Source organism: Melanerpes formicivorus, unplaced genomic scaffold (genome assembly GCF_026170545.1).
Source record: "Melanerpes formicivorus ecotype bairdi unplaced genomic scaffold, bMelFor1.0.p_v2 SCAF_17, whole genome shotgun sequence".
Classification (NCBI taxonomy): Eukaryota; Metazoa; Chordata; class Aves; order Piciformes; family Picidae; genus Melanerpes; species Melanerpes formicivorus.
Window position 1 is genome coordinate 6,788,054 of NW_027142369.1, and position 26,536 is coordinate 6,814,589.

The window sequence follows — 26,536 nt, forward strand, 5'->3', positions numbered from 1 at the left end:
TTAGGAGAGCCCATGCTGGCAATCAGGAACCATATGTTTTGAATTTGCTGGCATGTAGAGAACAGTTAAGAGGCATGAGCTGTAGCTAGTCTGCATCGCAACATTTTTGGAAGTTCCAGAGACACTCATCTTGCTCTAACCAAGTTTCTGACAGCAAAAGAAAAAAGGAAGACATTAGTTCAGCCTCTTTCTAACATCTTACAAAAAGCTACAAATGTGTCCTGTACTTGCTAAGGATTCTTTAGAAGGCAGCCCACACTCACAGACTGTAAGAGCCTCATGGAAGCCAACTTTTGTATAGTGGTATTAGAATCAGAATGGAATTAACCAGCTTGGAAAAGACCTTCAAGATCATCGAACTAAACCATGGCACCAAGCACCCCATCAAGTCTCTTCCTAAACACCTCCAGTGATGGTGACTCCACCCCCTCCCTGGGTGACCCATTCCAATGGCCAATCACTCTTTCCATGAAGAACTTCTTCCTAACATCCAGCCTAAACCTCCCCTAGTGCAGCTTGAGACTGTCCTCTCGTTCTGGTGCTGGTTGCCTGGGAGAAGAGACCAACCCCCATCTGGCTACAACCTCCCTTCAGGTAGTTGTAGACAGCAAGGTCTCCCCTGAACCTCCTCTTCTTCAGGCTAAGCAACCCCAGCTCCCTCAGCCTCTCCTCATAGGGCTTGTGTTCCAAAACCCTCCCCAGCTTTGTTGCCCTTCTCTGGACATGTTCCAGCAACTCAGCATCTTTCCTAAACTGAGGGACCCAGAACTGGACACAGTACTCAAGGTGTGGCCTAACCAGGGCTGAGTACAGGGGCAGAATGACTTCCCTGCTCCTGCTGGCCACATTAATCCTGATATAGGCCAGGATGTCATTGGCCTTCTTGGCCACCAACATTGCCATCAGATTGTCATCATCTTACACACACTTCTTGCTCTTCTGTCACACTGGTGCTTGGGTGGCCACTCAATGAAGCAGTCAACTAATTTTGGTCAGTCCTGCTTCCAGCAATATTAAAGATGTCCAACAGCACAAACCCTACTGCCAGCATAGGGAACAGAAAAACAGAGGCAGAGTAGCAGTACCACTTTTGACTGCTGGACAATCTGTCAGATGCAAGTGACCTCATACAGCTTGAGAGACATGGCAATGGGGACTTCGGATCTCCTCAGCAATAAGCAAAACATCAATTACTAAAACAGTGAGAGCAAGTCAGAAGACTTACATAGTACCAACAGGAAACATTTTTTCCCCCACTGGTTGTCACACAAGCAGTATGTACACCAACCTCTATTTCCCTGGAACTGTACTGTGAACAAGGGATCTTGTTCACTATTCATCTTCTTGGTGCAGGCTGACTTTTCCATTTAATTAACACTATAGCCTCCTGACAGAACCATACTCTCCATCTTAAAGGAATGACACAGGTTCTTCCTTCTTGAAGTTTTAGTATTTATCTTTTCCATCTCCTCCCCAAATTGTTTTGTTTTATTTGTTTTTTCCCCCTTTGTTGGTTTGTGGGTTGTTTGTTGGGGCTTTTTCTGGTTTTTTGTTTGTTTGGTTTTTAAGTATTATTATTTTAAAGAGGATTAAGTTAATAGTTAACTGATGTCAAGTCTGTAACTTGCAGGTCTGTTATTTTCCACATTTTAGAGCTCTAAACAGAGTTTTGTTTTGGTGCAAAACTACATACATGTTTTGCAAAACCAAAAAACAAGACCTAAGTAGACTGAAGATAAAGAAGCGCTCAATGGGCATTAGTGGTCAAACACTACTGAAGTCTATTGCTAAGCTGAGGTACCTCTTTCGAGCTATTTTTAGTCCCTCTGCTGATTTGTCTAAGCACAAGAATTTAAAACATTCATGTACTTCCATCCTTGAAAGGCTGAATTTAAAGTACATCCATCATAAACCTGTTATGTATATAGTATTATTTTTTTCTTTATTCAAGTGCAAAGCTACTGACTTTATTGCATTTCAGAGCAACCATTAAAACAAAACCAGAGTATGATCTGAAGGTTGGGTCAGGCAGCACTTTGTGTTGTGCTAACCACCCTTCCACAGTGAAAATTTTAAGTTACATCAAACCTAATATAGTGTATTATCCACCTATTTGAAACATTACATTAGGGGGCAGACGAGAACAACACAAGTTTTGTTACTTCAAAATATTTTCATGGCAGTTATAAATCCAGCAAACATCTTAAGATATTGCAACTGGATTTTTGACTCTTAGCCAGAAATTCAAGGTAACTGTTACGTGTTTAAAGCAGTTGATATGTGTGACAAAAGCTCCCCAATGTTTTCTCTCCCAGAAACCAAAAATTTTACTCTTCTGCTCCTGCCATATGCAAAAATGCTTGAATTCAGGAAGCCTGAATATGGCATTTACATCTTTGGCCTCTTGCAGTTGATACTGGCCCATGACTGTGCTTCGGCATTCCTTAGAAAGCACAGTCAGCAGAAGATGCAGGCAGCTTAGTTAATACAACATAAACTGAAAACAATTGCAGGTCAGAAACAAAAAGCTGCCAACCCAACCACAACAAACCAGAGGGAAGAATTTAATATGGCAGCAATGAAGGACTGAGGAAGTAAGAGTTGATATTTAGAAGGATCACCATCAGCCACCTCTGTTCAGTATTTAAGTCGTATATTTGCTAGAACACAGATGTCTGACAGAAAAGCCCCTGAACAGTGACCAGCTCTGTTTCTCTGCCAACTATGACACTGCAAACAAATTTTGTACCCAGTTGCACAACTCAGTCAAATTCTTTATTCTTGCACATAACCATGGAAGGCAACTGCTAAAGATCCTTTCCACTTCCTGCTTTTCCCAGTCTTCATAATTTCAGGTGTGAAATAAGTGAATCATTGAAGGATACAATAGGTCAGATTTGTGTTAAAATTAACTTAATCTTACCCATTTATTTTCAAGTTCTTTTGAGCATTCCTACTACACTGATATATAACTGACATTCTTGCTCTAATCTTCCCACAATACATTGTTTTGTGTATTTAATACTGCTGCTGTGGGCTTCCTGGCATTTCAGTCCTGCTGAGATCAAGGGTACTTTGATCTAGAGGCAGATACTGCCTGACATCAAAAGGCTGTGCTACTGAGTATGGCTTTAAAATAAAGTTTCTTCAATTTTGTTCTTGTCAAGGGTAAAGTAAACACCTGAAATAAGAGCCAAAAGTCTGAAACAAAGTTATTTTTGTCAATTTAATTTTAGAAAACTTTTTTGAATCAGCAGGCAGAAGAGATTCCCAGGCAAAACTACTTCATAGAGTACCATTACCCAAAAAACCTGTAACAGAAAAACAGACCATACCACCACTGTTCATGGCAGTAAGCAGCAGGGCCAAGATGCAGAAGGATTCATATATTTAATGTAGCTAGCTAATAAAATTAAGATATGTGATGTCAAACTTCTCTGCAATAGCACTAGATGTTGCAGTGCAGTAAGACTGAAAGGGGGCAGTATTTTAACAATGCAGGGACATGTGAGGGAATTGATTTGGTCTTAATACAGTGCTACAGAAGAGGAAGGGGTGAGTGATTTAAATCTGGTATTTCTGAGTCCCTATGTTAAAACAACTGCACAAGTAGTTGACAAGAGAGCAGAAAAGTAGCAGGGAAGCCAGAAAAGCAGGAGCAGACTGCAAAAATAAGAAGTCAAGCACAGACATGTTCCACTAAGGGATATACTTGAACCTCCCAGAGAGGGCTCTAATTCTCATAGTCTCTGTGAAAAAAAGTGAAGAGTTTCCTTTTTTGATAGTTAACAAATACTGCAGTACCCCAATGGCAGTCTTAGTCCTATTAGATACAAAGGGGTTTGAGGATGATCTGCTCTATATATGAGGTATGCCTGCTGTTAATCAAACTGGTTCATTCAAAGATTCAATTCAGTTTCCCTGGGTAGATAAGTAACAATCATCAGCCGAAACAAATCAAGCCAAAGGCAGAGTAAATTCTAAATAAAGCTATCTTGTTTTACTTGGACAGTAAAGATTCACAGCACATACCAAATGCTATCATTGACTTCATCATAAGGAAACCATCTGTTAAAATACAAGAGTCAGAAAAAGGAGTATCACTGTGTTAGTTAACGGGAAGACTTCCATGGAAAGAGTCAAAGCAGAATCATTATTGAAATTTGAGAAAAATTACAACATCTGGATATTTAGAAAGGTCCCCAAGGACAAATCCAACTAAAATTTGTTAATAAAACCAGCTGATCGAAGCTTTAAAATACATCAATGTCACTTGACACTCAGTTACAAACATCCAACCAAGCACTGAGTGAAAACTGAGTGAAATAAATTGGAAAGAGTATTTGGAGTACCATATAATGAGTCCAAAATATTTTCCAAGAAACCAGGGAGACAAGCTTTAGCAAGTTTGCAGTTGGCTAGGATAAGTGAACTGAGTAAAAAAAACTTGAGCCAGGGGGGTGTGGAAATCTAGAGAAGAAACTTAAGACATTAGCTACTGCAAAAGCCAGCTGATGAGTTTGGTCAGAACTTGGCCAAAATTGGACACCTGCAGCACCAGAGTAGAAAAATGCTGTCAGAGGACCAAGCTAAGAGTCTTCATAAGACCCACCTGCTCAGTTGTCTCCAACCCCTACACAATCTTTTCTTCTAACGCTGTTCTGCGTAGTAACGAGAGATCAGATGTCTGAGGGACAGCTTCCAGCACTGAAGTAAGCTAGCTATTAAATCAGGGAATGTGAAGGATGCTACTGAAATGAAAATTTCTTATCTACCTCATGTTAAGTATTACACTAAGGGAAGTCAAGGTGCTACGGTTAAGTGATGAAAGAAGATCAGTGGTCACCACCAAAGCACATACATCAAGGGATCTGTTAGTCAAGTGCAGGTATATATAGTTTCCTGACCAAGTAAGTCCCCATTTAATTTTGATGACAAGATTATACCAGAAAAATTCTTTAGTGTCAGCACAGTACCAATGACCTAAACATGAACTCAGCAAATTAAGTATAAAACTATTAAGATGCTGACTTCAATGGCATATATAGATTTTCTACAGACTGATTTTTCCTGTAGCTAAGGAGTAATTTGTAAAACCCTAGTTAGTGCAGGTTAGCATCTAGAATTTCAGTATCTAAAGGGCTGCCAAAATTATATTTGCTGCTATTAGATAGAATAGAATTAACCAGGTTGGAAGAGACCTTTGAGATCATCAAGTCCAACCTACCATCCAACACTAATCAACTAAACCATGGCACCAAGCACCCCATCCAGTCTCTTCCTAAACACCTCCAGTGATGATGACTCTGACTGGCCTGATTTCACTGTGTTTCTCTCCTATGTATGAACCTTCCCACTCTCCAGCTCCTGACATTTGTGGTCAGACACAGATTTACTAGTGAAAAAATAGAAAAGACCCCTCAGTACCACCACATCCTTCTACTTCCTCCCAATGACCATCCCCCAAAATGCTCCAGCTCTGGTTCATCCACAGCACTACCAAAGACTGAGTGCTGGTTCCAACCCCCTAAGTGTGCTGCAAGCCCAGTGCAGCCCCTGCTGCTGCCTTTCTTTTTCTACCCCTTGAAGTAGTGCTGGGGGAAAGCCTTCAAGGAAAAGCTAGATGTTGTTGCCACTGACTCTCAGAACATATACTCCAGAGCAGCACTGGTCTGTAGTGCATTACTGAAAAGCATGCTGGTTTAGGACACGCTGATCCAAGCAATCTCAACATAAAGTCAGTAGAAATAAATGAAATTCAGCATCATAAAATATAACTTGTTTTCAGAACTAACACCTAAAAGAAAAAAAAAAAAAAAAAAAGGCCATTTTCCTATCTATAACTCTGTCTAAGTTTCCCTTTGAAGTCTTCTATCATAGCTTTAATATACTTTACACATTGCTTCCTCAGGACACCACCTCCAGATCACAGATGTTCCAGGTTAGGTTTGAAATCTAAGGGGAAGAATTACACTCTGCTCATTTATAAAACAGTGCCTAATTATTCAGTGTCTGAGGGCTTCATTCACAATTTGATTCCTTCATTAGTATTCATTGAGCACACTAACTCCTTTCAGCACTTGAATATGTTCATGCAAGCAAAACCAGAAATTGTAGGCTTGTATAATTTTTTCAATTTCAGGTCACTTTTTCTTGCTTTCAGCTGACCTACCAAGTTGTCCTTTTCTCAAGTACTATTAACTTGCCAATATAGTATAGGAGTGAATTTAGCACTGTAGTTCAACTACTGTAACACTTTTTGCCACTTCCATGTTCCATTTGACATTAAGTTTCCAAGCGTACTTTAAGAGGAACAAGTAATAAGAGAGGGCCCAAAGATGATTAAAGGGCTGGAGAACCATGTCTTCAAGGGAAGACTGAAGAACTTATACCTTCTCTCTCCCTGATAATGAGAAGGTTTGAACAGACCCCATCACAATATTCCAGTACCTAAAAGGCAGCTAAAGAGATGGACACTTTTTTCACAAGGAACCATATGGAGAGAACAACAGGCATCACATACATGTTGCACTGGGAGACATCTTGATATAACACTTTTTTTACAGTGGAAACAATCATTCAATGGAACAACCTGCCCAGGGACATGGTACAGCCCTCAGCAGCAGAAGTTTTCAAGATGTGATTGGACAGAATGCTGGATAATCTCATCTATGATCCCTTTCCCAAGAACAGTTAAATCAGATGATCTTCTGAGGTTCCTTCCAACCCACTGCTCTACAACTCCATGATTCTGAGCTTAAGAACACCTCATCTGCATATCTCAAAAAAAAAATAATCTCCTTTTTTCCCCTGCCAGTTTTATTGAAGCATAATGATTTCAACTTCCAGTATCTCTGAAAATTGGTGCCCCAATACAAGCCTCTGCAGAAGGTGCAACAGTTCTGATTAGTTCCCCACATCTTTACCACTCACAGTTCAATATAACTATCAACAGAACCTATTGTAGGTGTCATTTCTTCCTGCAATGCTTATACCTCCTTTTTCCCTGCCCATTCCTTAGGAAGTTTCCTACTTTACCTAAGTCAGATTCATAGCTTTTATTATAAAGACTTCAATCTTTTTAAATTTCATATGACAGCTAGAAGTTACAGATGTACAGATCTACTGTAAAGAGTTTTTTTCTCAAAAAATTACAACTAGCTTAAGTAAATCCCATTGCTGAGGTTATCAGTGAATTCCATTCTCCACTTCTCAGCTCAAAAGTAAAATTCTCATCCCCCGCACCAGCGAGGCCCAAAGCAATTGCCATATCCTATTATGTAATATGGCCACTAAATAGTTCAAACACCAACAGATGAAACAGCAAGAAAAGCTTCTGCCACCACAAGAGGTATTATTGATTAACCAATAACCCTGTCCAGCTGCCATGCACACAAAGTATGTTATCTTCAAGAATAATGGAAGAAGCAAAACTAAGAATATGGGCTGCCCCTTCCCTTCAGATCTTTACATCAAGAAATAGAATCACAGAATCAACCAGGCTGGAAAAGACCTTCAAGATCATCAAGTCCAACCTATTACCCATAAAATTCTTGTAGAACCTGTAAGTAGTTACAAAAGACGAAAATAGCATGAACAATTTCCAAATGATACCTTGATCATATTTTACAACCATTATCATGAGGCATGGCGTGGGGTTTGATCTTCAGTTTTGCATAGAAGAGATGCAAGAAAACCAGCAGATTTTGTAAAACACATCCAGGTGTTTTCACTTTAAAATACAAAAGTACCAGAATACAATCTTAGGGCACTTTAGGTTCATTAAAAATAGTACAACTAGTGATTGCTCTGTCCTGGCAGTTCCTATGTCCAGAAATTCTCAAAAATGCTCTTGTTCTTTCTAGGTCCTTTTTTGGGTCCTATGGTGCCGAGCTTTTCCTGGAGCTGAGCTGCTTTCCCCCTCTCCCCCCCCCCTTTTTTGTTTTGTCCACTGGAAGCTGAAATATATAGGACCAGTGTAATTAGGCAGTTTAAATTTACCTTCCAGCAGCAAGACTGCAGGCTTGGTATATCTCATCTGATAAGCTACAGAAACAACCATTCAAAGTTTACAGGCTTGTTAACATACAGGGACACTTCATAACAAGTCTAAGTAATTCTTTTTCTCAAAAAGGATCTAGTTTTCGCCTCCATTTGTTTACACCCAAATAAAAGGGTGCAAACAACAATGACGAAAGCAGATAATGATCAGAAATATCAAGACCATTTAGATATCTATTTGGCAAAATGATTCAATAACAACAAGAAGGCTTTCATATGGTATTTCTTCTGTCTCTAGAAAAATACAGCTGCAGTATCTACAACTTACAGATGGAAAACAAATACCTTTTGTTACAGGAACTGTCAGTCACTTACAGCACGACTTGACAGGCATACTTACACTGCAGAATAGGTAAAAAAAAAAAATTTCATTTGAGGCCATACGTTCTACAGTATTACCTACCTTGTGCAAGCATGTTGAACTCCAAGAACAGTGCTATGTGATAAAGCTCCATAGCTTCTTCAGCCCTAGTCATGTTTAGTTTTCCTGCTACAAGAGCCTGAACCTCACTTAAACTGCCCACTGAAGGGCTGGAGTGCAAAACTGAGAGGTCCACCACATCTGTATACATACAGTTCAAAATGACCTTCGCATATTTTTTTGGTATGATAGATTCATCCAAGATAATTCTAGTTGGAGTTCGTAGAGTTCGGTCTGTGATTTCTTCACCAGTTCTTATCCTCCTCTGCAGCAAGTGACGAAAAAACGGAGACCGCGATGAAATAATAGCTTTATGAGCTCTGAGCTCTTCATCTAGGCAGTTCTGACTTCCACCAAAAGTATCAACTAAGTCAGAGGTGGATGAGAAGCTAAGAACCACATCGTAGTAGCACATGTAATCAAACAGTGCACGCATGTCAACATCTAAGGAATTTGGTGTTCCAAATTCTTCACTAAGCTGCACGAGGATATCAACATTTTGGAATCTTGAATCCTCCATTCCAAACTCGCCTGTATAAAGGTAGTGTAACAAAGCAGAAAACATAGGCATATCTATGCCAGCTGTGTTAATATCCATTATTATTTCTGCCCCATACTCTGGTGAGGAAGAAAGCAGCGTCTTGAAAAACGGACACCTTGCCGCCAGTATCGCACGATGCACAGGAAAACAAGTCTCTTGAAATATTAAGTCTACATCGGTGCAATATTTGTACTGATAGAGTTCAGCCATATCTTTTTGTAGCGTCCTGGCTTCTGGTCTTGCCAAATTAGCTTGTAGATAAAGTTCTTTTAAGGCTGATGTCCCTTCATATTCTTCTACTAATGCATTAACATCTCTGACATCCCAGCCCGAGAGGAGTTCACGCATCTGCTTGGCATGGTCAGCAGACCGGCTAGATTTCCGACGCTTAATGAATTTCTTTTTGAGGGTGGCGAGGCCAGAGGTTTTCTTTTTCTTGTCTTGAGGTTTCTCATGGCCATGGTCAAGGCTATACAGCTTTGATTCACAGCCATACCCTTGATGAGAGTAGGATGATGTCCCTGAAAGCAGAAAGGAAAATGGAACACATTTATTCCTTAAATATAAAAGGAAGGTCCATAACACCTAACCAGCCCATTCATGTCTCTGCAAGTTACATAGTCCATCAGCTACTTTGACAAGCTGAAAATCAGACTGAAGCCTCATGCAGCCATTAAGAACAACAAAACCAGTTTGTTTCTTCAGGGTTTTTTAGATCTACAAAGTTCGTATTTTTAAAAAGCAAACTCAATTTTAAGAACAAAACAGTGCTAGTTGATGTAGCTCTAGCATATGGTACACTTATCTAAGGGCAAAGAGAACATAGGTCATAATGTTACAAGTGTCATTGTATTAAATGAAATAATAATTAGAGCATTCTAAAAAAAAACTTGTATGACCACCGTGAAATAGTAGTACCTCCCCTCACCCCCTTCAAAGTGTTTTTCAGATTCTGCTCTTCTAGCATTAAGTTCCATTTCAACAAGAAAAGCATACCTGACATCCTAATCACCACAGCCACAAGACAAAAAGAAGAAAAGGAAATATAGTACCAAAAAATTCAGGGAAATTGAGGAAAATAAATTTGCACTGAAAATTTAGCAAGAAAGAAAAAATCCTGTCATATGATGATCAAGTAATGCCAAAAGCTAAACACATAAAATGGGCTCCTCTCCAGAATATGCATTTCTAGAAGCAATGGAAAACTCAAGTAATGTTTTACTAAAAGTAGTTAAAAGCATAAAGCTTTAACAGAAGCGGGACTTTCACTTTAAAGGGTTATTTCCTAATTAAAGTGAAAATTCTGTACATAAAGTTAAAGTCAGATGGTGAAAACTCTCAGATGTGGCAAGAAAAAAAAGTACAGAATCTCAGATACTATTTTCAGACAACAGAAGGGGGGAAAAACCCCTGACAATACAGAAGAAAACATTTGCAAGTGGTATGCAGAAAGACACCAGGTGCAATTTCATCTGAAATAGTGTTTGTCCATATTCAGTTTGGAATAGCCAGTATGTTTCCATTAGTACTCTGTAGCTTCACTACTTGTTGTGGGTTTTAGATCTTTAAGTTTAATGTACATGTAACCACCAGAGTTTTGGGGCTCTTTTATAACTTGTTCTCTCATTGCAGTTTCACCTGTTTCAGGTAACTTTGATGTGGTGCTATTTTGCTATGATATTTTGACAGTGACCTTATGGACCAGACTGTCAAAAGAGTGCTTTTAGTTACCACATTATAACTTTTTGAAAGACACAGGAGCAATTTGAAGTTGTGTTTAAGAGTACAAGAACCACAGCCCTCTAAGACTCTGTACATTGTTTTATAATTTAAGCCTCACAAAAATTCTAAGTAACCTCATACCTTGGCTTTTACACCAAGCTAAGTAAAACTCCAAATCATGAACTGCAATGGTTTTACAATTTGTCTACTAGTGAAAACTTTGAGAAGGAACTTTACTTTCTTGAAGGAAAGACCTCTGACTATTTTATCCATGATACATTAAAATCTGCTTGATCAGGCAACATGTTATTAATCATACTGAAAATCTGAAGACATTAAAAAGTATCCATTTAAATGAAAAGAACAACAGTAACTCAAGACAATTTCAAAGAGGCCATGCTTCAAAATCCACCACAAATTCTTTCCACGTGCTATACTAGGTATTACAATAGAAAAGTAGAGATTCAGCTTCCTGCTGATAAAGTCGAGCATTTCTGCTCCACTTAAAAAGCATTGATTATATTGCACAATGAAAGTGTAACTATATTTTTGTCACTCTATAATAATAGATTCTGCTCCAGTACAACATGCCAGATCATTCTTATTTGAAGTACTTGAATTCTAAATGGCAAAATTGAGTATGCAGAATATTCTCTTATATTCTGCTAATGAAAAACTAGGACACTGCCACTCTCAATTTTTTTCTTCCCTGACGGCTGCCGTGAGATATTACTTGCACATGAATCACTACAAGGTACTATAATACCATCCAGACTTTTGTGTACCCTGAGCTGCTTGGAAGATTTAACTTCAGAAGTACTGCAAACAGCGCTATTAACCCTTACAAATAGATAAAACTGCTTAAAAGCAGCTACTTCATTTGCAAAAAGCAACTGCTTTTTGCCAGAGGCAGAAAGAGAGATGTACCAGCATAGACTCTCTAGCTTCACATCAGCTGCTGGCTTCATATCCCTCAAAGAAAGAATTCTGAAGAGCCCCTTTTTGACCTGTCTGTAATCCTTCAGAATGCAGAAGCTTTAGAAGTAGGAAACAGAAATTTATTGCCCACTTCTACACCAAAATGCCCTGATCTATTAAACACTGTTAAAAAAGCAGCAGCCTAGACCATACCTATCTTTGAACAGATCAATATTTATATGAAATTGATCATTGCCAAAACTACTTTTGCACTTGACAATGAATAATGGGATCTGTCTAGTCTTCTGCATGCCCACACGTTTTAAAATCTAATTATATAACTATATGTAGAAGCAGGCATCTTGAACAGATGTACCACTCCAGAAAATGGTGTGAAATCCTCCTCTTGAATGCTGTAGACAAAATGGCAAGGAGATGACTGGATAAGCCTTTGCCACAGTGAAAGTGTATTTTTCACAATGAGAGCACTACATTATTTGTAATGATTGATGTCCTCTTCATAAATGATAAGCAAATTCAGCATTCAGTCAACTAACAATGGGAGCTCATCCTGTGAGACTACTGGGCTTTGCCAGATTAATTCTTGGCTTCTAACACTGATCCTACATTTACAATGTAATACACCACAGTGCTTCAGTGGTAAAGCAAGCTGCACGTCTAAAACCAACAGCCCTGAATCCAATTTCCAGGAATGAGACAGCTAATAGATATTTGCACCTATTATAATTCCAGTCTCCACATTTCCAGTTCTCCTTTGGGGCAGTAAATAGATCTAATGCCTTCTACAGGAAAAAAAAAAAGAAAGAAAGAAAAAAAGGAAAAGTTGATTTAGCATTAAAACATGATTATTCTGACAAGTGATGTATTGATTTTAGGATGCACCTATTTTTCACTGAGACAGCTACATAAGCCAATTATCCCAACAAGAATCCAGATAAGAAAGATAAATTCCATGAAGGGGGAAGAGATGAGACTGTGATGTAGACAGCACGCTTACTCTTCAAACACACTGATGTAAGTGCTACCATAATAGCAGAAGAATTTTAATGAAAACACTCATTTACCTTCCCCAAGATGAGACAGCCACACACTTACAGACCTTCCTCAAAAGAAGTTGCAACTACAATTTTAAGTAATGGTGATTTCTATTTTTATTAATGAAGAGCATCATAAAAACCTTCCATAAGCCAAGCAGAAAGTTTCTGGGGAATTTAATAAAGGCTTTGGAACTCTTTCCCTCCTCAAATCTTCTCAAAAGGTGTTTCAGCATGCACATCTGCCTGTTTTCAGGTCTGTAAGAGCTTCATTCATTACAGGCAGATAAAAATACCAAGACACAGAATAGAAATATTTAGGCTATGATTTTTAGAAAGTACACATACAAACAGAGGCAAACCTTTTACTAGTGTTAGTTATCATACACAGAATAAACAAAGCCCTTAGGGGGACTTTACAGAATGGATGATCAAGATCTGAGTACTAAAAGCGCTTCTTCGGCATACTATGATAGCACATGCAGAATTTTTAGCCCAGAGCATAGGGCTTTACATGTAACAGTTTGTGGGCTGCCCTCTACACAGATCTCCAAAAGTTAGGAGGGTCAAAAAAAGCTGAGAAAAATTACAGAGAAAGTTGGGGGCTTTTTTCTCTGATAAGAATATCACTGTGTTTTTCAGCGGCTAAAAATGAACACTAAATATCAGTAACTACATATTCAGTGTTGCAATCCAAGGCATAAAGGAGTAAAGTGTTTATAAATTATTTATGTTATTTACTGCTAAAAGCATTCTTCAGACTGTCAAGGTTGGGTTTTTTCCCCAGATATACCTCCTCAAAAAATGTCTTCTGTTAGATCCATCACATAACTATTTATTATTTATAATGTGACAGTACTTAGATCAACACCAAGGTCTTTTTGCACTAGACTTGAAAAAGCACATAAAACTTGTTCCAGTTATGCCTTAAGAAATTATTTTCTTATCCCAGTCACTTTAACTCATATCCAGTAAAGCAAAGTCCTTGCTTGTAAGTAACACCGCTAGGGCAGTAAGTATCCCCCTGTAAATAGGTAATGGAGAAAGGACGGGAGAAAGCTGTCTACAACACGACTTGTTACTTTAACATTCTTATTACCAGAGATATCCCTTCTAGCAGTAAGGAAGTAATTAGCTTTTATTAAGCATAATGCTAATACTACAATGAATACTGATAATCAAGTTTTATATGCTTCAATACAGTTTCACAGAAAATCTGAGGAAGAGTAGAAAATGGTAGACAGATTTAAGGGACAGCAGCTGCTCTTGAACTGGGAAAAGTGGAATGCATGGTTTAACCATCAAAGCCTCTCAATTTTATTTAAACAACCTATTTACTAGCAAATGTCAGATCAACTCATTGCACATGTGTAGCACAGTTCTGAATTTTATGCATGACTGAGCTTGAATGGATTCAAACTGGTGACCTAGGAAATAAAAGCTCTGCGTAACATTACAGCAAGCAAATCAAATCTAGTACATAGACAATCCAGCAAGTCACTTATGTAAGTGACAAGATAACTGAAAAGAGATTTACCTATGAATGTCTGCTGTGCCTGTGAATTTGCCCCTACCCTTGGGGAACATGAGTGAGGGTAGTTAGATGCATTAGCACCCATTTTCTTCAGTCACTCAGGCATTCTGCCTGCCGGCTCTTCAACACACAATCCCATAATCCTTTATAAATCTTCAATCCCAGGTCCAGCATTCTGTTCCTCCATTTCTGAAAAACAAAAATACCAATAAATTACTTCATTATTCTTTTTCAGTAGGCATTATGTGATTCAGATAAAATAAACAGCCTCCAGTAAATAGTATTTTCATAAATTAAAACCTCAATCATTTCCAAGATCTTTTTATTTGAAGGATTAAACCAAGACCAAAAATACATTTTATTTGCCAAAATAATTTTTAATTGTCCATGCCACTCACAAATCAGTATGATAAACTGCAACAAGGAACAGGATGGTTATCAAACTTGAGGGAAGAGATCTTCAAGTAGGAGTTGGTCTAAACTAAAAGTGCTCCTTCAACTAGACCCCAAGACTTTTCATACATGCTGATACATTTGCATACTGTTATAAAAATAACAAACTGAATTATAATGAGAAAGCAGAATAAGCCAATCCTACTGGAGGTTATACCATAATCACTGCTTTCAGCTGCATTTTGATTTCATACCATTTATGTAGTTCTTATTCAGTTAGGTTTAAACTAGTACTAGAAGTGGGTTTATAAACAGGCAGTTTTAGTAGGTTTGTAATAGCACATTTAAGCATTCATCTGCTGTTTTATTAAGCATTTGAAAACATTTTAGGAAGTCACTTCTGAGGAAATTTGAAAAAGGTTGCATTGCTAAACATACAATAAGCACATTCTAATTAATTCCTACATTAGAAGTTTTAAGGCATCAAGTATCAATATGGCAAAATGAAAGTTACCACAATGAATAATTGCCTACTGCATGCCAGAACTCAGAGAAGGAGAAATTTAATGCAGAATAGGCACTGTAGTCAGGCACTTAGAGATGCCAAGACTTCCCATGCCTCCTTTCAAATGTAACCAAGCACTGCTTGGTCATGTATATGCTAGCTGACTTGAATATTGAAACATGCTGTAGTTCATAAAGTGTATTGTTCTCCATGGTGCAAAAATCATCATAGCTTTATTCCTACTACTGTCCTTAACCTCATGTACCAACTGAAATACAATCTTTGTATTTCTTATTCATACATTCATAGAATGGTTTGGGTTGGAAGGCACTTTCTCGGAGGAAGCCCCTCCTTCCTCTCTGCATCCTCATTTTCCCTACCTCATTTGTTCTGGTCCAAATACTCTGTGAACCAGATAAAACGACCCACGTTAAAACCAATCTAGACAGAAAGTCTAAACATTATCACTTACATGAGTGGGTTGTTACAGTATCACATGAAAGTCTCTGCTGGCACAGGTGGAAAAAAGAAGAGGAACACAGACACAAGCAGCTAGGGCTGGGACAATAAGCATACTTGAACCACTTTAGGAATTTAGGTGCCAGTCTTGGTTTGGTTTTGCTAGTTTCCACTTCAGCCTCTACCCTAAACCTAGCCTACTGTTATCAAGTAAAATGCCAAATCAAGAAAGCCATTTCGCATGGTGAAAAACAGCTGCAGAAGGAGATGAACATAAAAATGAAGAAGCAACTACAAACAATCAAATCTTTAGCTGCACTAGGCATGAAAGATTATCTTTCCTTGCAGAAGTTACCCTGCATACTAAGACCTGTCCTGTTCCAGTTTAGCTGATGTTTTTATTTATTTTATTTTTTTAAATTCAATTTTAGCCTCAGAACACAGTCATGGAACTTTCTGTTTGTTCTAAAAACTACCATCAGGTGAACTTTTTCTCAAGAGCACAGAAGCTAAAGGACTGAATGCACTGACAGCATGCCTTTAAGAAAGTGCGTAATTGGCAAGTAATTCTCTGTTGAAAAGAAACAACTGAAATTGTGAAGGATAAGCTGATTATATAGCCTGACACACATGCAAATCCACACAAAGCCTATTTTGACTATTTTTTTTTAAATCCAGTCAAGCAATCAACATGTACCACGATTCAAAATTACTTCAGTGATACAACACTAAGATGTAGCTGATACAGCTGAAATGTTCTGGTTTGTGTTAGTATTGCACAAAAAGGAGAAAGAGCTGATGTCCTTTATGATTTGGGTTTAAAAATATGTTATTTCATGATCTATTACACTGGAAAACAGAAAATCCAATAAGCAGAACATCAGAACTTAAGCCACATCAGCAGTTACAGACACAAGCGGGTAAAAAGAAGCAGATAACGAGATTATGAAAGTGACTGCATTGCTAAATGCTATGCTGAGAACCATGTGTCCCAGCAATCACAAAGAACCCTTCTTAGTTAAGTATGAATTTTAAGGCACTTTTTTTCATTAATACACTTCTGCATTACAAAGTTATTTTAAAAAACCCACAGTAGTTCAGATTTTTGTCTGGTTTTGTTGAGTTTTAGGGGCAAATAAAAAGAACAAGATAACCTGTAGCATTCTTCAACACGTCCTCTGAGGAGTCAGAGCAAAAGTTGAAAGGACTATATTCAAACAGAGTATAAAGCTGTGCACTCTTGAAGGTAATTACACTGGAGAAAGTAAAAATATTGAGAAGCATTCTGGCAGTTGCAAAGACAGAATGCCTGGGTAAAGCTCCTTGTTTCAATGCTGTCTTTGCAAACAGTGTTCCCAGTAGGATTTCTGATGATCAGCAAAGCAATCTGGAGCATAAGGTGAATGTGTCACATCCTGGAAGTGATTACATAATGTCATCAGTAGAGAGCAACAGGTCACATCACTAACAGTACTGCCAAGGCATGGGACATCAACACATTCTCCTAAATAGAAGGTTCCAGCACCTAAAACCCCCCAAATACATAAAGCACAGGCAGACTAACTGAATTACAGTAGTATGATCCTGCACAGAACAAGAAGCTTCTCCCAAGCAATTTCAATATTTTCATCTACTGGCAAATGAATCTTGAACTCTGTACATCACTGGTTCTTCCAGCTGGTTGCAAGCACCTACTATTTTACCAAAAATCCTATTCCGACTGATGATACTCACATGAAAGACTTCACTCATGTTCCTGAAGTTTAATTCAAAACATTTTTTCTAGCAAAATCAGCAAGAGTTCATTTATTGCCCTCTAGGACTCTCTTGAAGTGAAATGACAGCATGTATTCTCCAATGACTCATTTTTTTTTAGATGTTCACTTGAAAGGAGTATTATCTGATTCAGACAAAACATCATTAAATCTACATTAAGAAAAATCAGAGAAATTCCATCCACCAAGTCTTTATCAATACCCCTGAACAGAGTAATTAGGTATGAACATATCCATTTACAGGCAAAATTAAGATAATTAATTTTAGCCAATCTAGAGTAGCTGCAAGATATTCTGACATATTGTGATATATTTTGAGGAGTCTAAAGGTTTTTTAAAGGACCTCTTCAGAGCAAATTAAAACATGTTTTTGGTTTTTTAAGAAAGGTAGATTCTCTTTGGTACAATAAATCTGTGAACATACCAGTTAGTTAAGACAGTGCTGTGGTTTAACCCCCAGCTGGCAACTAAGTCCCACACAGTCAGTCACTCACCCACGGTGGGACAGAGAAGAAAATCAGCATAGTAAAAGTGAGAAAACTTGTGGGTTGAGATAGACAGTTTAATAGGTAAAGCAAAAGCTGTGCACACAAGCAATGCAAAACAAGGAACTCATTCACCACTTCCCATCAGCAGACAGGTGTTCAGCCACAGCCAGGAAAGCAGAGCTGCATCACACACAATCGTTACTTGGGAAGACAAATGCTGACATGTGGAACATCCCCTCCTCCCTTCTTTCCCCAGTTTCATAGTGCAGAGCATGAAATCATATAGTAAGGAACATCCATTTGGTCAGTTGGGATCAGCTGTCCTGGCTGTGTCCTCTCCCAGCTTCTCGTGCACCATCAACTTATTTTGCTGGTGGAGTGGTGTGAGGAGCAGAAAAGGCCTCGATTGTATAAGCACTGCTCAGCAGTAACTAAAACATCCCTGAATTATCAACACTGTTGGGTCACAAATCTTTAAATATCTACCCTGCCCCCAGCACTCAGCCTCAACAAGTCACTCTAGCCTAGCCCCGGGCACACATGCAGAGTCCTCCTTTAAAGCCACTGTTTCTGAGGCTCAGGTTTCAGTGCTGATACCACCTTTTAGTCTTGTCTCCTAAAATCCAGTCACTCTCAGGTGTATTCTGCTCACTGAAGCAGGCAGCAATACAAAAATCAAACTAGAAAATTCATTGTGAATGGTGTTTATACAATGACTGACTCATGCAAGAGCTTGTAAACTGGTTATGGACTGCTGCCACCCTGAGTAAATCTGAAATTCCTGGTCAAGCATGTAGGGTGTTTTGCTTTTATTTAGATGCTATTCGTGTACAAGGACAAAACTAACCGAGCTTATCTACATGGTCAATTTAAATTATTCACTTCAGCAGAAAATTTAAAGTGCCACACTGACCTCAGCAAATGACGTTTATTCACAACATCTGATGCCAGAAAGCTTTCTATGCCATGCACTACAAAGACTTCAGCTGTTTTGAAGATGGGTATTTTAGTACACGTACATAAAAACACATATAGTAGCAAAACATACTAATGTTGCAAAGCTCCCCCTTGGAAGTAAACTTCAGATGCTTCCATAAACTACCTGAAATCTCCAATTACATCAGTAGCTTTAGCTTCAGTTGGTACCTTCAGTAATACCTAGACTTAGATTCCATGCAAGTGTGATGAGAACTAATGCTCACAAACTTTGAAGAGTGTCCTCTCCAAAACCAGAGAAATCCATTTCAGATCAAACGGAACATATACTTTCCTCAACAATAAAAGCAAACAATTAAGGAAGGAAAGGCTTAGTCAGAAAAACAGTCTAGTAGTTAGTAGATAATTAAGTTGGAGCATTGTTTACATTTTCCTCTTGGCAAGCAAAGGAAGTTTTTTCTTCAGATTTCCTGCAATAAGATCTCTCAGCATTTCTAAAGTATTTTTTTGTCCTGTAACATGCACATGCAAGTTTTACATGAGTGTCAAAGGAGCATCTCATAGGGTAACCTAACAAGTTGTTCCTAAAAACTGAAGCACCATTTCATTTATATATCTAATTCAGCAACATCTACATATACCTCACGTATGCAGACTTCAATACTGCAGTTAGGAGAGCCTGTGGGGTGGGGTTTTGTTTAACTGTTTACTAAAGCAAATCTGCCCTTTAAGCAGATTGATGATATGCCTTAACCCTTCCCTCTCCCTCCACAACATCTGGAAAACCTATTTTTTCAAATAAATCACATAGAAGTTTTAGAAAGAAAGCAAAAATCTGCAGACCAGACAAGAAACTCCATCAAAGCAATCTATTGCTCTGTGTCATTTTAGACCAAATTTTGTTCATCTTTCTCATATCCACAACTGTCCTTCATACTCTTTCACATTCAAGGCAAGGGTGAAATGCAAAAAGGGAAGCCTTTGCCAGCATGTGCTATACATATCAAACTTTCTTTGATTATTCCATTATTTGAGAAGTTCATCAATTCATGGGAAAAAGTCATCATTGCCACCCATAATAATAAAACTCAACCCATGAGCATTCCCACTCAACTCTTCATTCTCTACTTGCACATTTTAACTTATAAGAAAACAAGTTTGGTTGTGTGTGTTTTTTTTTAAAGAAGCAGGTTCCATTTCCTTCCAAACTTAAAAGGAGGAAGAAACTCAGATTGACAAGGTGTTTACATAAATACTCTCATTACTGTTGAAGACTTCTAGTACTTAATGCAATTCAGCCTTGATACAGGTAAAACCCAGTTACAAAATGCGGCATTTTCTAATTTAATTCTCCAGAAAATTAAGTTAGTAGCTAAAACAGAATGAGGGGGGAAGGGAAGAAGAAGAGAACTAGATCCCCAAGACGGTGGTGGGGAAACATCTAGACTGGCACAAGTATGTTAATCCAAACTGACAAATTTTGAGCTAGTAATCAACTGAGGAACTATGCAGTAACAAAACTACTTCAGATATTGTCAGTAAGGAAACTAAAATGTCTTAAGAAACTTATATTAAAACCAGATTTAGCTTGAAGTGGAAGAGCCTTGAATACTATAGACAGGTCTTTAGGAAAGCTGTAATTCTGAGTAACAATTTTCAGGAGCCTGGTAATTGAAGCTTGAAAACCAACTTCAGTTATTAAGTGTCCACATTACAGCATCAAAGATCTTGGTTAAAACGCAGCTGAAGACAAGCTGTTATGACTCAGCGCAGAAATACATACAAGAGTCATCTTACAAGGGGTTACCAAGTCTCCAAGTTTGTGTCTAGATATACAAAGTAGTATCACATCAGAGAGGAGATAATCTTACACTGTCTGACAACCTATCTATGCTAGAAGGTTATTTTGCCATTTCAAGTCCAAATGCACATTTACAGAATCATTTAATAAAAGATTAAACCCTACCTAGATTTTAGTGAGCAAGAAAGAATCAGGAGGTACTGTGTGATCCAAATAATGTACCCTTTTACAAAAGAAAAGGCAGAAAATGTTTTTAATCATTATCTTTTGCTATACAAAAAGTTCTGACAAGTTGGGATTTCACAATTTAAGGCAGTAAACATACATCCTTATCCAAAATCTAGAAAATTCCCAAATCATTCATGGACATAGACTGCAGAGAAGATGGAGTACATCAGGAGGATGGAGGGCCTCACCAGCAACTTCTGAAGCCGTTACCTACATTCCTTTGTAAGAAGTTCGATGGTTGCATCCAGATCACCAGTAACAACTGTGCTTCTCAGGAGCTGAAAGGTACTGACACATTGTAGATCCCTCCTCATTCATTATCAAGGCCATCACTACACTGAATAACAAGACACTTCCTGTCTCATTTGCATTTTGTCAACTCAGCATTCTTCTAAAGTAAATAACCCATTTCAAAAACTTCCTAAAAGTACCTCATTACAGACGGTGACAAAGGTATTTTCAACTGTCAGTATAAGCTGTTTCATTGTATCTCATTGAGCTGTAGTTACTACTAGAACTACTTCAAAGAAATCCAAGGCTGAAAACAGATCACTTTCCAGTTGGCCTTTGGGCCTTCTAATTTTCTCTCTGTATAGTTGCATAACAACTTTGTAATCCTCCTGAGTGGCCTGCCCCTTCTTCCAAAGACCATAAATTCTCCTTTTTACCGTGAGTTGTAACCACATCTCTCTATTCTTTCCCATCAGCTTGTCTTTCTGCACATGGGGATGGCCTGTTCTTGTGCCTTTAAGACTTCCCACTTGAACAGCATCCAGCCATCCTGGACTCCTTGGCTCTTCAGGACTGCCTGCCAAGGGACTCTGTCAGCCAGTCTCCAAAACAAGCCAAAGTCTGCCTGCTGGAAGTCCAAGCTGGCAGTTCTGTTGACCCCCTTCTCCAACAATCAAGAAATCTATCATTTCATAATCACTGTGCTAAAGACAGTCCCCAAGAACTACATGACCCATAAGTCCTTCTCCATATGCAAACAGCAGGTCCAGCAGGGCACCTTCTGTCACCAGATGTGTCAGGAAGTTACCCTCCACACACTCCAGGAACTTTTGGGACTGCTCCTTCTCTGCTGTATTGTATTTCCAGCAGACATCAGGGAAGTTGGCATCCTCCACAAGAACATGAGGCAGCAATTGTGATAATTATTCCAGATGCTTAAAAACTATTTTATGTATCTTCATCTGAACAGACTCCCATCATAATGTGTCTTATTGGCCTTCCCCCTCATTCTTACCCATAAAAACTCTACCCTATCATGACCAGCATTAAGCTTAAGACAACAAAAATATTCCCTGACATACAGGGCCATTCCACTGCCTCTCCTTCCTTGTTGATCCCTTCTGAAGAGTTTATAGCCATTGACTGTGGCATTTCAGTCAGGTGAGTCATTCCACCACTTTCTGTGATGGTTACTATGTAACAGTTTTACTGATACACAATGGCTTTCAACTTCTTCTGTTTGTTTCCCATGCTGCATGTGTTAGTGTAAATACACTAATGGTCCTGCCACCTTCATGCAGTGAGAGTCCTAATTTCCATGCGACTGTTCAAGTGCTGCCCTTGGGCTTATTTCTAGCAAACCTGGGTTTGTGCCCTACCCCCTCCAAATCTAGTTTAAAACCCTTTTGATGAGCCCTTCCAGAGCCTAAGCTAGGATCATTTTCCCTCTTTGGGACAGGTGTATCCCATCTGTTGCTAACCACACCTGGTGTTCTGTAAAATCAACTCATGATTAAAGAACCCAAAGTCCTGCCAGTGACACCAGGCTCAGAGCCAGACATCGATCTGCTGGCTCTTCCTGTATATTCTCACATCACTCCCCACAACTGGAGCAATAGAGAAGAACACTACTTGTGCTCCTGATTCCTTAACCAGACATCCTAGTGCCCTGAAGTCTCTCTTCACTGTCCTTGGACTTCTTGCTGCTACTTCTTTCAGGTAGGCAGTGATGGTCAATAGTAGACAGTAGTCTGAAGTAAAGAAGCTTTCTCCTTACATCATTAACATAAGCCTCAGGGAGGCAGCAGAATTCCCTAAGAAATGGGTCTGGTCTGCAGATCAGGCCTTCCCTTACCTTAAGCAGTGAGTCACCCATAACAATGACTCTTATTCTTTACTGGAGGGGTTTTGATGCAGGGCGTAAACAAAGTAAACCTCAGCAACATCTCCAAGCTAGGTGAACCACCATCCTTGTCATCTTCTGGCCACTCAGTTAAATATCACAAGCAGCCTCAGAGGTTGTTGATCTTCTATGTATTTGAAGAAACAGACATATGGGTATATTAAAGAAAAAAAACCTCTAAATGCCTCCACTTGTGCAAAATGCTTCAGGAGAGCCTCATACTAAACACAACAGAACTTACATGGACAAAGCTGTAATTATCACAGCAGCAGAAAGGCTTCACACAGGACTTGCATATTCCTAGACAAAGTCAAAGATCACCAAATCCATAGCAAATTCAATTCCTCAGTTTCTAGTAGTCAAGAAACTGCTTTTCCCCTACCTGTACAACAGGAACCATCATGAGAACAAAGCTAAAGCAGAAGATCAAAAAAAGTTGAAATAAGGCAGCACCCAGCCAGAAAATATTGTCTCTTTGCATTCCGATGGGATTAGTTACTCTGGAAGGCTTTTTAGTCAGCTCTTATGGAAAATTTCCAATATTGAGGTCAGGAGAAAGAGTATCAAAAGGAATTTTTGTCACTCCTATCGACTACTTTTAAAGCCATTCGAATAACTTACCCATCACTGAAGTGTTTCACGTATTTCATTGCAGTGCAGAGACCTAGAGTAGCAGATTATGATAAGCAATGCAGCATTACATGCTGTCTCTGATGGAATGTCATCTACCTGGTTACTCAAAAAATACTTCTATTTCCTTATAAAAAGCCATAATTTTACTAAGGTTTGATATCTTCACAAAACTGGTACTCTTGCTCTTTGTATTCCAAACCTTGATTCAAATCTTAATGCTGGACTAGAAGAACAAGCAGTCTTTTCTGACCCAAACTCAAGTCCAAAACACACACGTGAGCACAGATTCATTTTGCAGCTCTACTGATTGCTGAAAGCTTATGCCAGCACCAGGTCACAAAAACCCAAGTCCATCTAGAAGATCAAGCAGCAGCTCTTTATTACACAACTCTTCTATCCAACTCCTTTGAGTTTAGCCATCACTGCCATGAGGAGAACCATAAAATCACTTGACAGTTATCCTGAAACAAGAGTTTTAACTGTTCTTGGACATTAGAGAGGAATTTTGCATAATATTAATTAGTTTGATACATCCTGTACATGGGTTGGGACAATCCCAAGCACAAGTGAGGTTGGGCACTAAGAGGATTGAGAGCAGCCCTGCAGAGGACTTGAGGGTACTGGTGGATGAAAAACTGAACAGAAGCCAAAAAGGTGTGCTTACAGCCCAGAAGCACTTAAAGGCAAGTGTCCTAGGCTGCAGCAAGAGAAGCATGACCAGCAGGTCAAGGGAGATGAATCAGTGATTTGGCGCTTCTACTCCAGTGAGATCTTACCGGAGTACTGTGTCCACTTCTGCAGCTTCCACTGTAAGACAGACATGGACCTGCTCAAGCAGGTCCAGGGGAGGGCCATGAAGGTGATCAAGGGGCTGGAGCATCTCTCCTAAGAGGACAGGCTGAAAGAGTTGGCATCGTTCAGCTTGGAGAAGAGAAGGCTCTGGGGACATCTTATAATGACCTTCCAGTACCTAAAGGAGGGCCTACAGGAAAGATGGGAAGTGACTCTTATCAGCAACTGTAGTGATAGAACAGAGGGTAAGTGTTTTAAACTGAAAGAGGGTAGATTTTATTAGGTATTAGGAAGAAATTCTTTACTATGAGGGCAATGAGGCACCAGAACAGGTTGCTCAGAGACACTGTTGATGACCCCTCCCTGGAAGTGTTCAAGGCCATGTTGGATGGGGCTTTGAGCATCCTGGACTAGTGGAAGATGCCCCTGCTCACAGCAGGGTGGTTGGAACTAGATAATCTTTAATGTCCCTTCCAACCCAAACCACTTTAGGATTTTGTTATGGTCTCTCAAGCACTTCCCACTAGGCAACACTGAAGATTTGAAGTAATGAAGAGACTCATCTTTAAATCTCCAAATTAGAATACTGAAACAATCCTGTACCAAAGAGGACAGAGTATAAATAAAAAGGCTCTTGAAGATGGGAAACAGCAGTGGCAGCAGCACTAGAAAGATTCTTTAAGAGAGATTTTTTTATAAAAATAAATTCTACTCTTTACAATTTACTGCAGTGGACTGGTAACAGGATATGATACATAAGAAAAGCAAAGATGGAAAGGAAAAAAAAAACCAAACAGCCTAATACAGAAATAACTGAACATACATGAATTCAGTGCCATATAGAATATACACTATCATCACTGAATTTGGACAAGAACGATATTTAAGGATAAAATTCAAATAGTATTTACAGAACAATCAGACATGTATACAACTAACATCTAGCATTAGAACATCAAGACACTTCTGAAACTTAGCAAGTGACTTAGGCAGATGTAACCCTCAAATCACAGAATCAACCAGGTTAGAAGAGACCTCCAAGATCATCAAGTCCAACCAATGACCTAATCCTAACTACTAGACTATGGCACTAAGTGTCTCATCCAGTCTTTCCTTAAACACCTCCAGGGATGTCAACCCCACCACCTCCCTGGGCAGCCCATTCCAATGGGCAATCACTCTTTCTGTGAAGAAGTTCTTGCTAAGATCAAGCCTAAATGTTACACACCCAAACCTTATTGAAACTTTCTTCTTAATCAGCTCTGATTGCTGCTATTTTTTTAACACATTTTTATCACAGGAATTATTTTCTTTTAATTTAGAGAAATAGTTTGAACTCACTAATGACAAATCCCCAACAGGGTGAACATCTGCAAGCCCACCAGCTGTTATGCTAGACATTCACTAGGGTTTGGTGTAACCTTGCACAACAGTTGCATCCAGTGGAGCAATCAAATTGGATTAAAATTTAATTACATAGTGAGGTGTGTTTTTCAAGCCAACTCACTTCAGTCCCACCTCCAGCTCCCCTTTTCTCACTGAACTTGTCTCTACATTGTGCCAGCAAACAAACTTTTCATAGCAATGTCATGATCTGGATCAGGAACCTGATCTGAATTTATTCTGTTTTAGTGGTTTATTTTTCAGACAGAGCAGCTTCCTGCAATGCTTCAGTGCAAAGCCATGTAAAAAGCTCAACCAACACAGCTGAAAGCAAAATGCTAAAACTTTACTTCATACCTTGCTACGTGAAGTTCTGTAAGTGTTGCATATGCTACTTTGATATTCAACTCCTTCTTAGCCATTTTAGCTCTTGCACAATTCTACTCTCAGCAACAAATAATTTTCCCTGTTTCAATGTTCTCCTAGCATCCATTGATTATATAGAAAGGATCTTTACAACTGGCATCCTTCTTGGGAGACATGCGGGACAGAATGGATAGTCACAAAATACAAGAATATCATCAAACTCTGCATCTGCAGTGTCTTCTTGTTATAGTTGAGACATAATGGTAAGCCAACATATGAAAAAGCATTCTACAAAATCCACAATAGTTTCTCTCCAAAGATTAAAACACTGAGAAGCCTTATTCTTCAAAGAACCTAGGTAAAGAAACAGATCAATAACTACATGGCTCAC

The 26,536-nt window shown here is 38.9% G+C and overlaps 1 protein-coding gene across 2 annotated transcripts in view; it reads right to left on the reverse strand.

The window, feature by feature from the left end:
* BTBD7 (BTB domain containing 7) overlaps window positions 1-26,536 on the reverse strand; it is a 47,793-nt gene that overhangs the window by 18,010 nt on the left and 3,247 nt on the right. For both annotated transcript variants that reach the window (XM_068148807.1, XM_068148806.1), the window contains exons 2-3: window positions 14,256-14,441; window positions 8,465-9,544 (exon numbers count right to left, since the gene is read on the reverse strand). In XM_068148807.1, coding sequence (XP_068004908.1) covers window positions 8,465-9,544; window positions 14,256-14,337 — 1,162 coding nt within the window. In that variant the 5' untranslated portion in view covers window positions 14,338-14,441. The remainder of the gene's footprint in view (window positions 1-8,464; window positions 9,545-14,255; window positions 14,442-26,536) is intronic.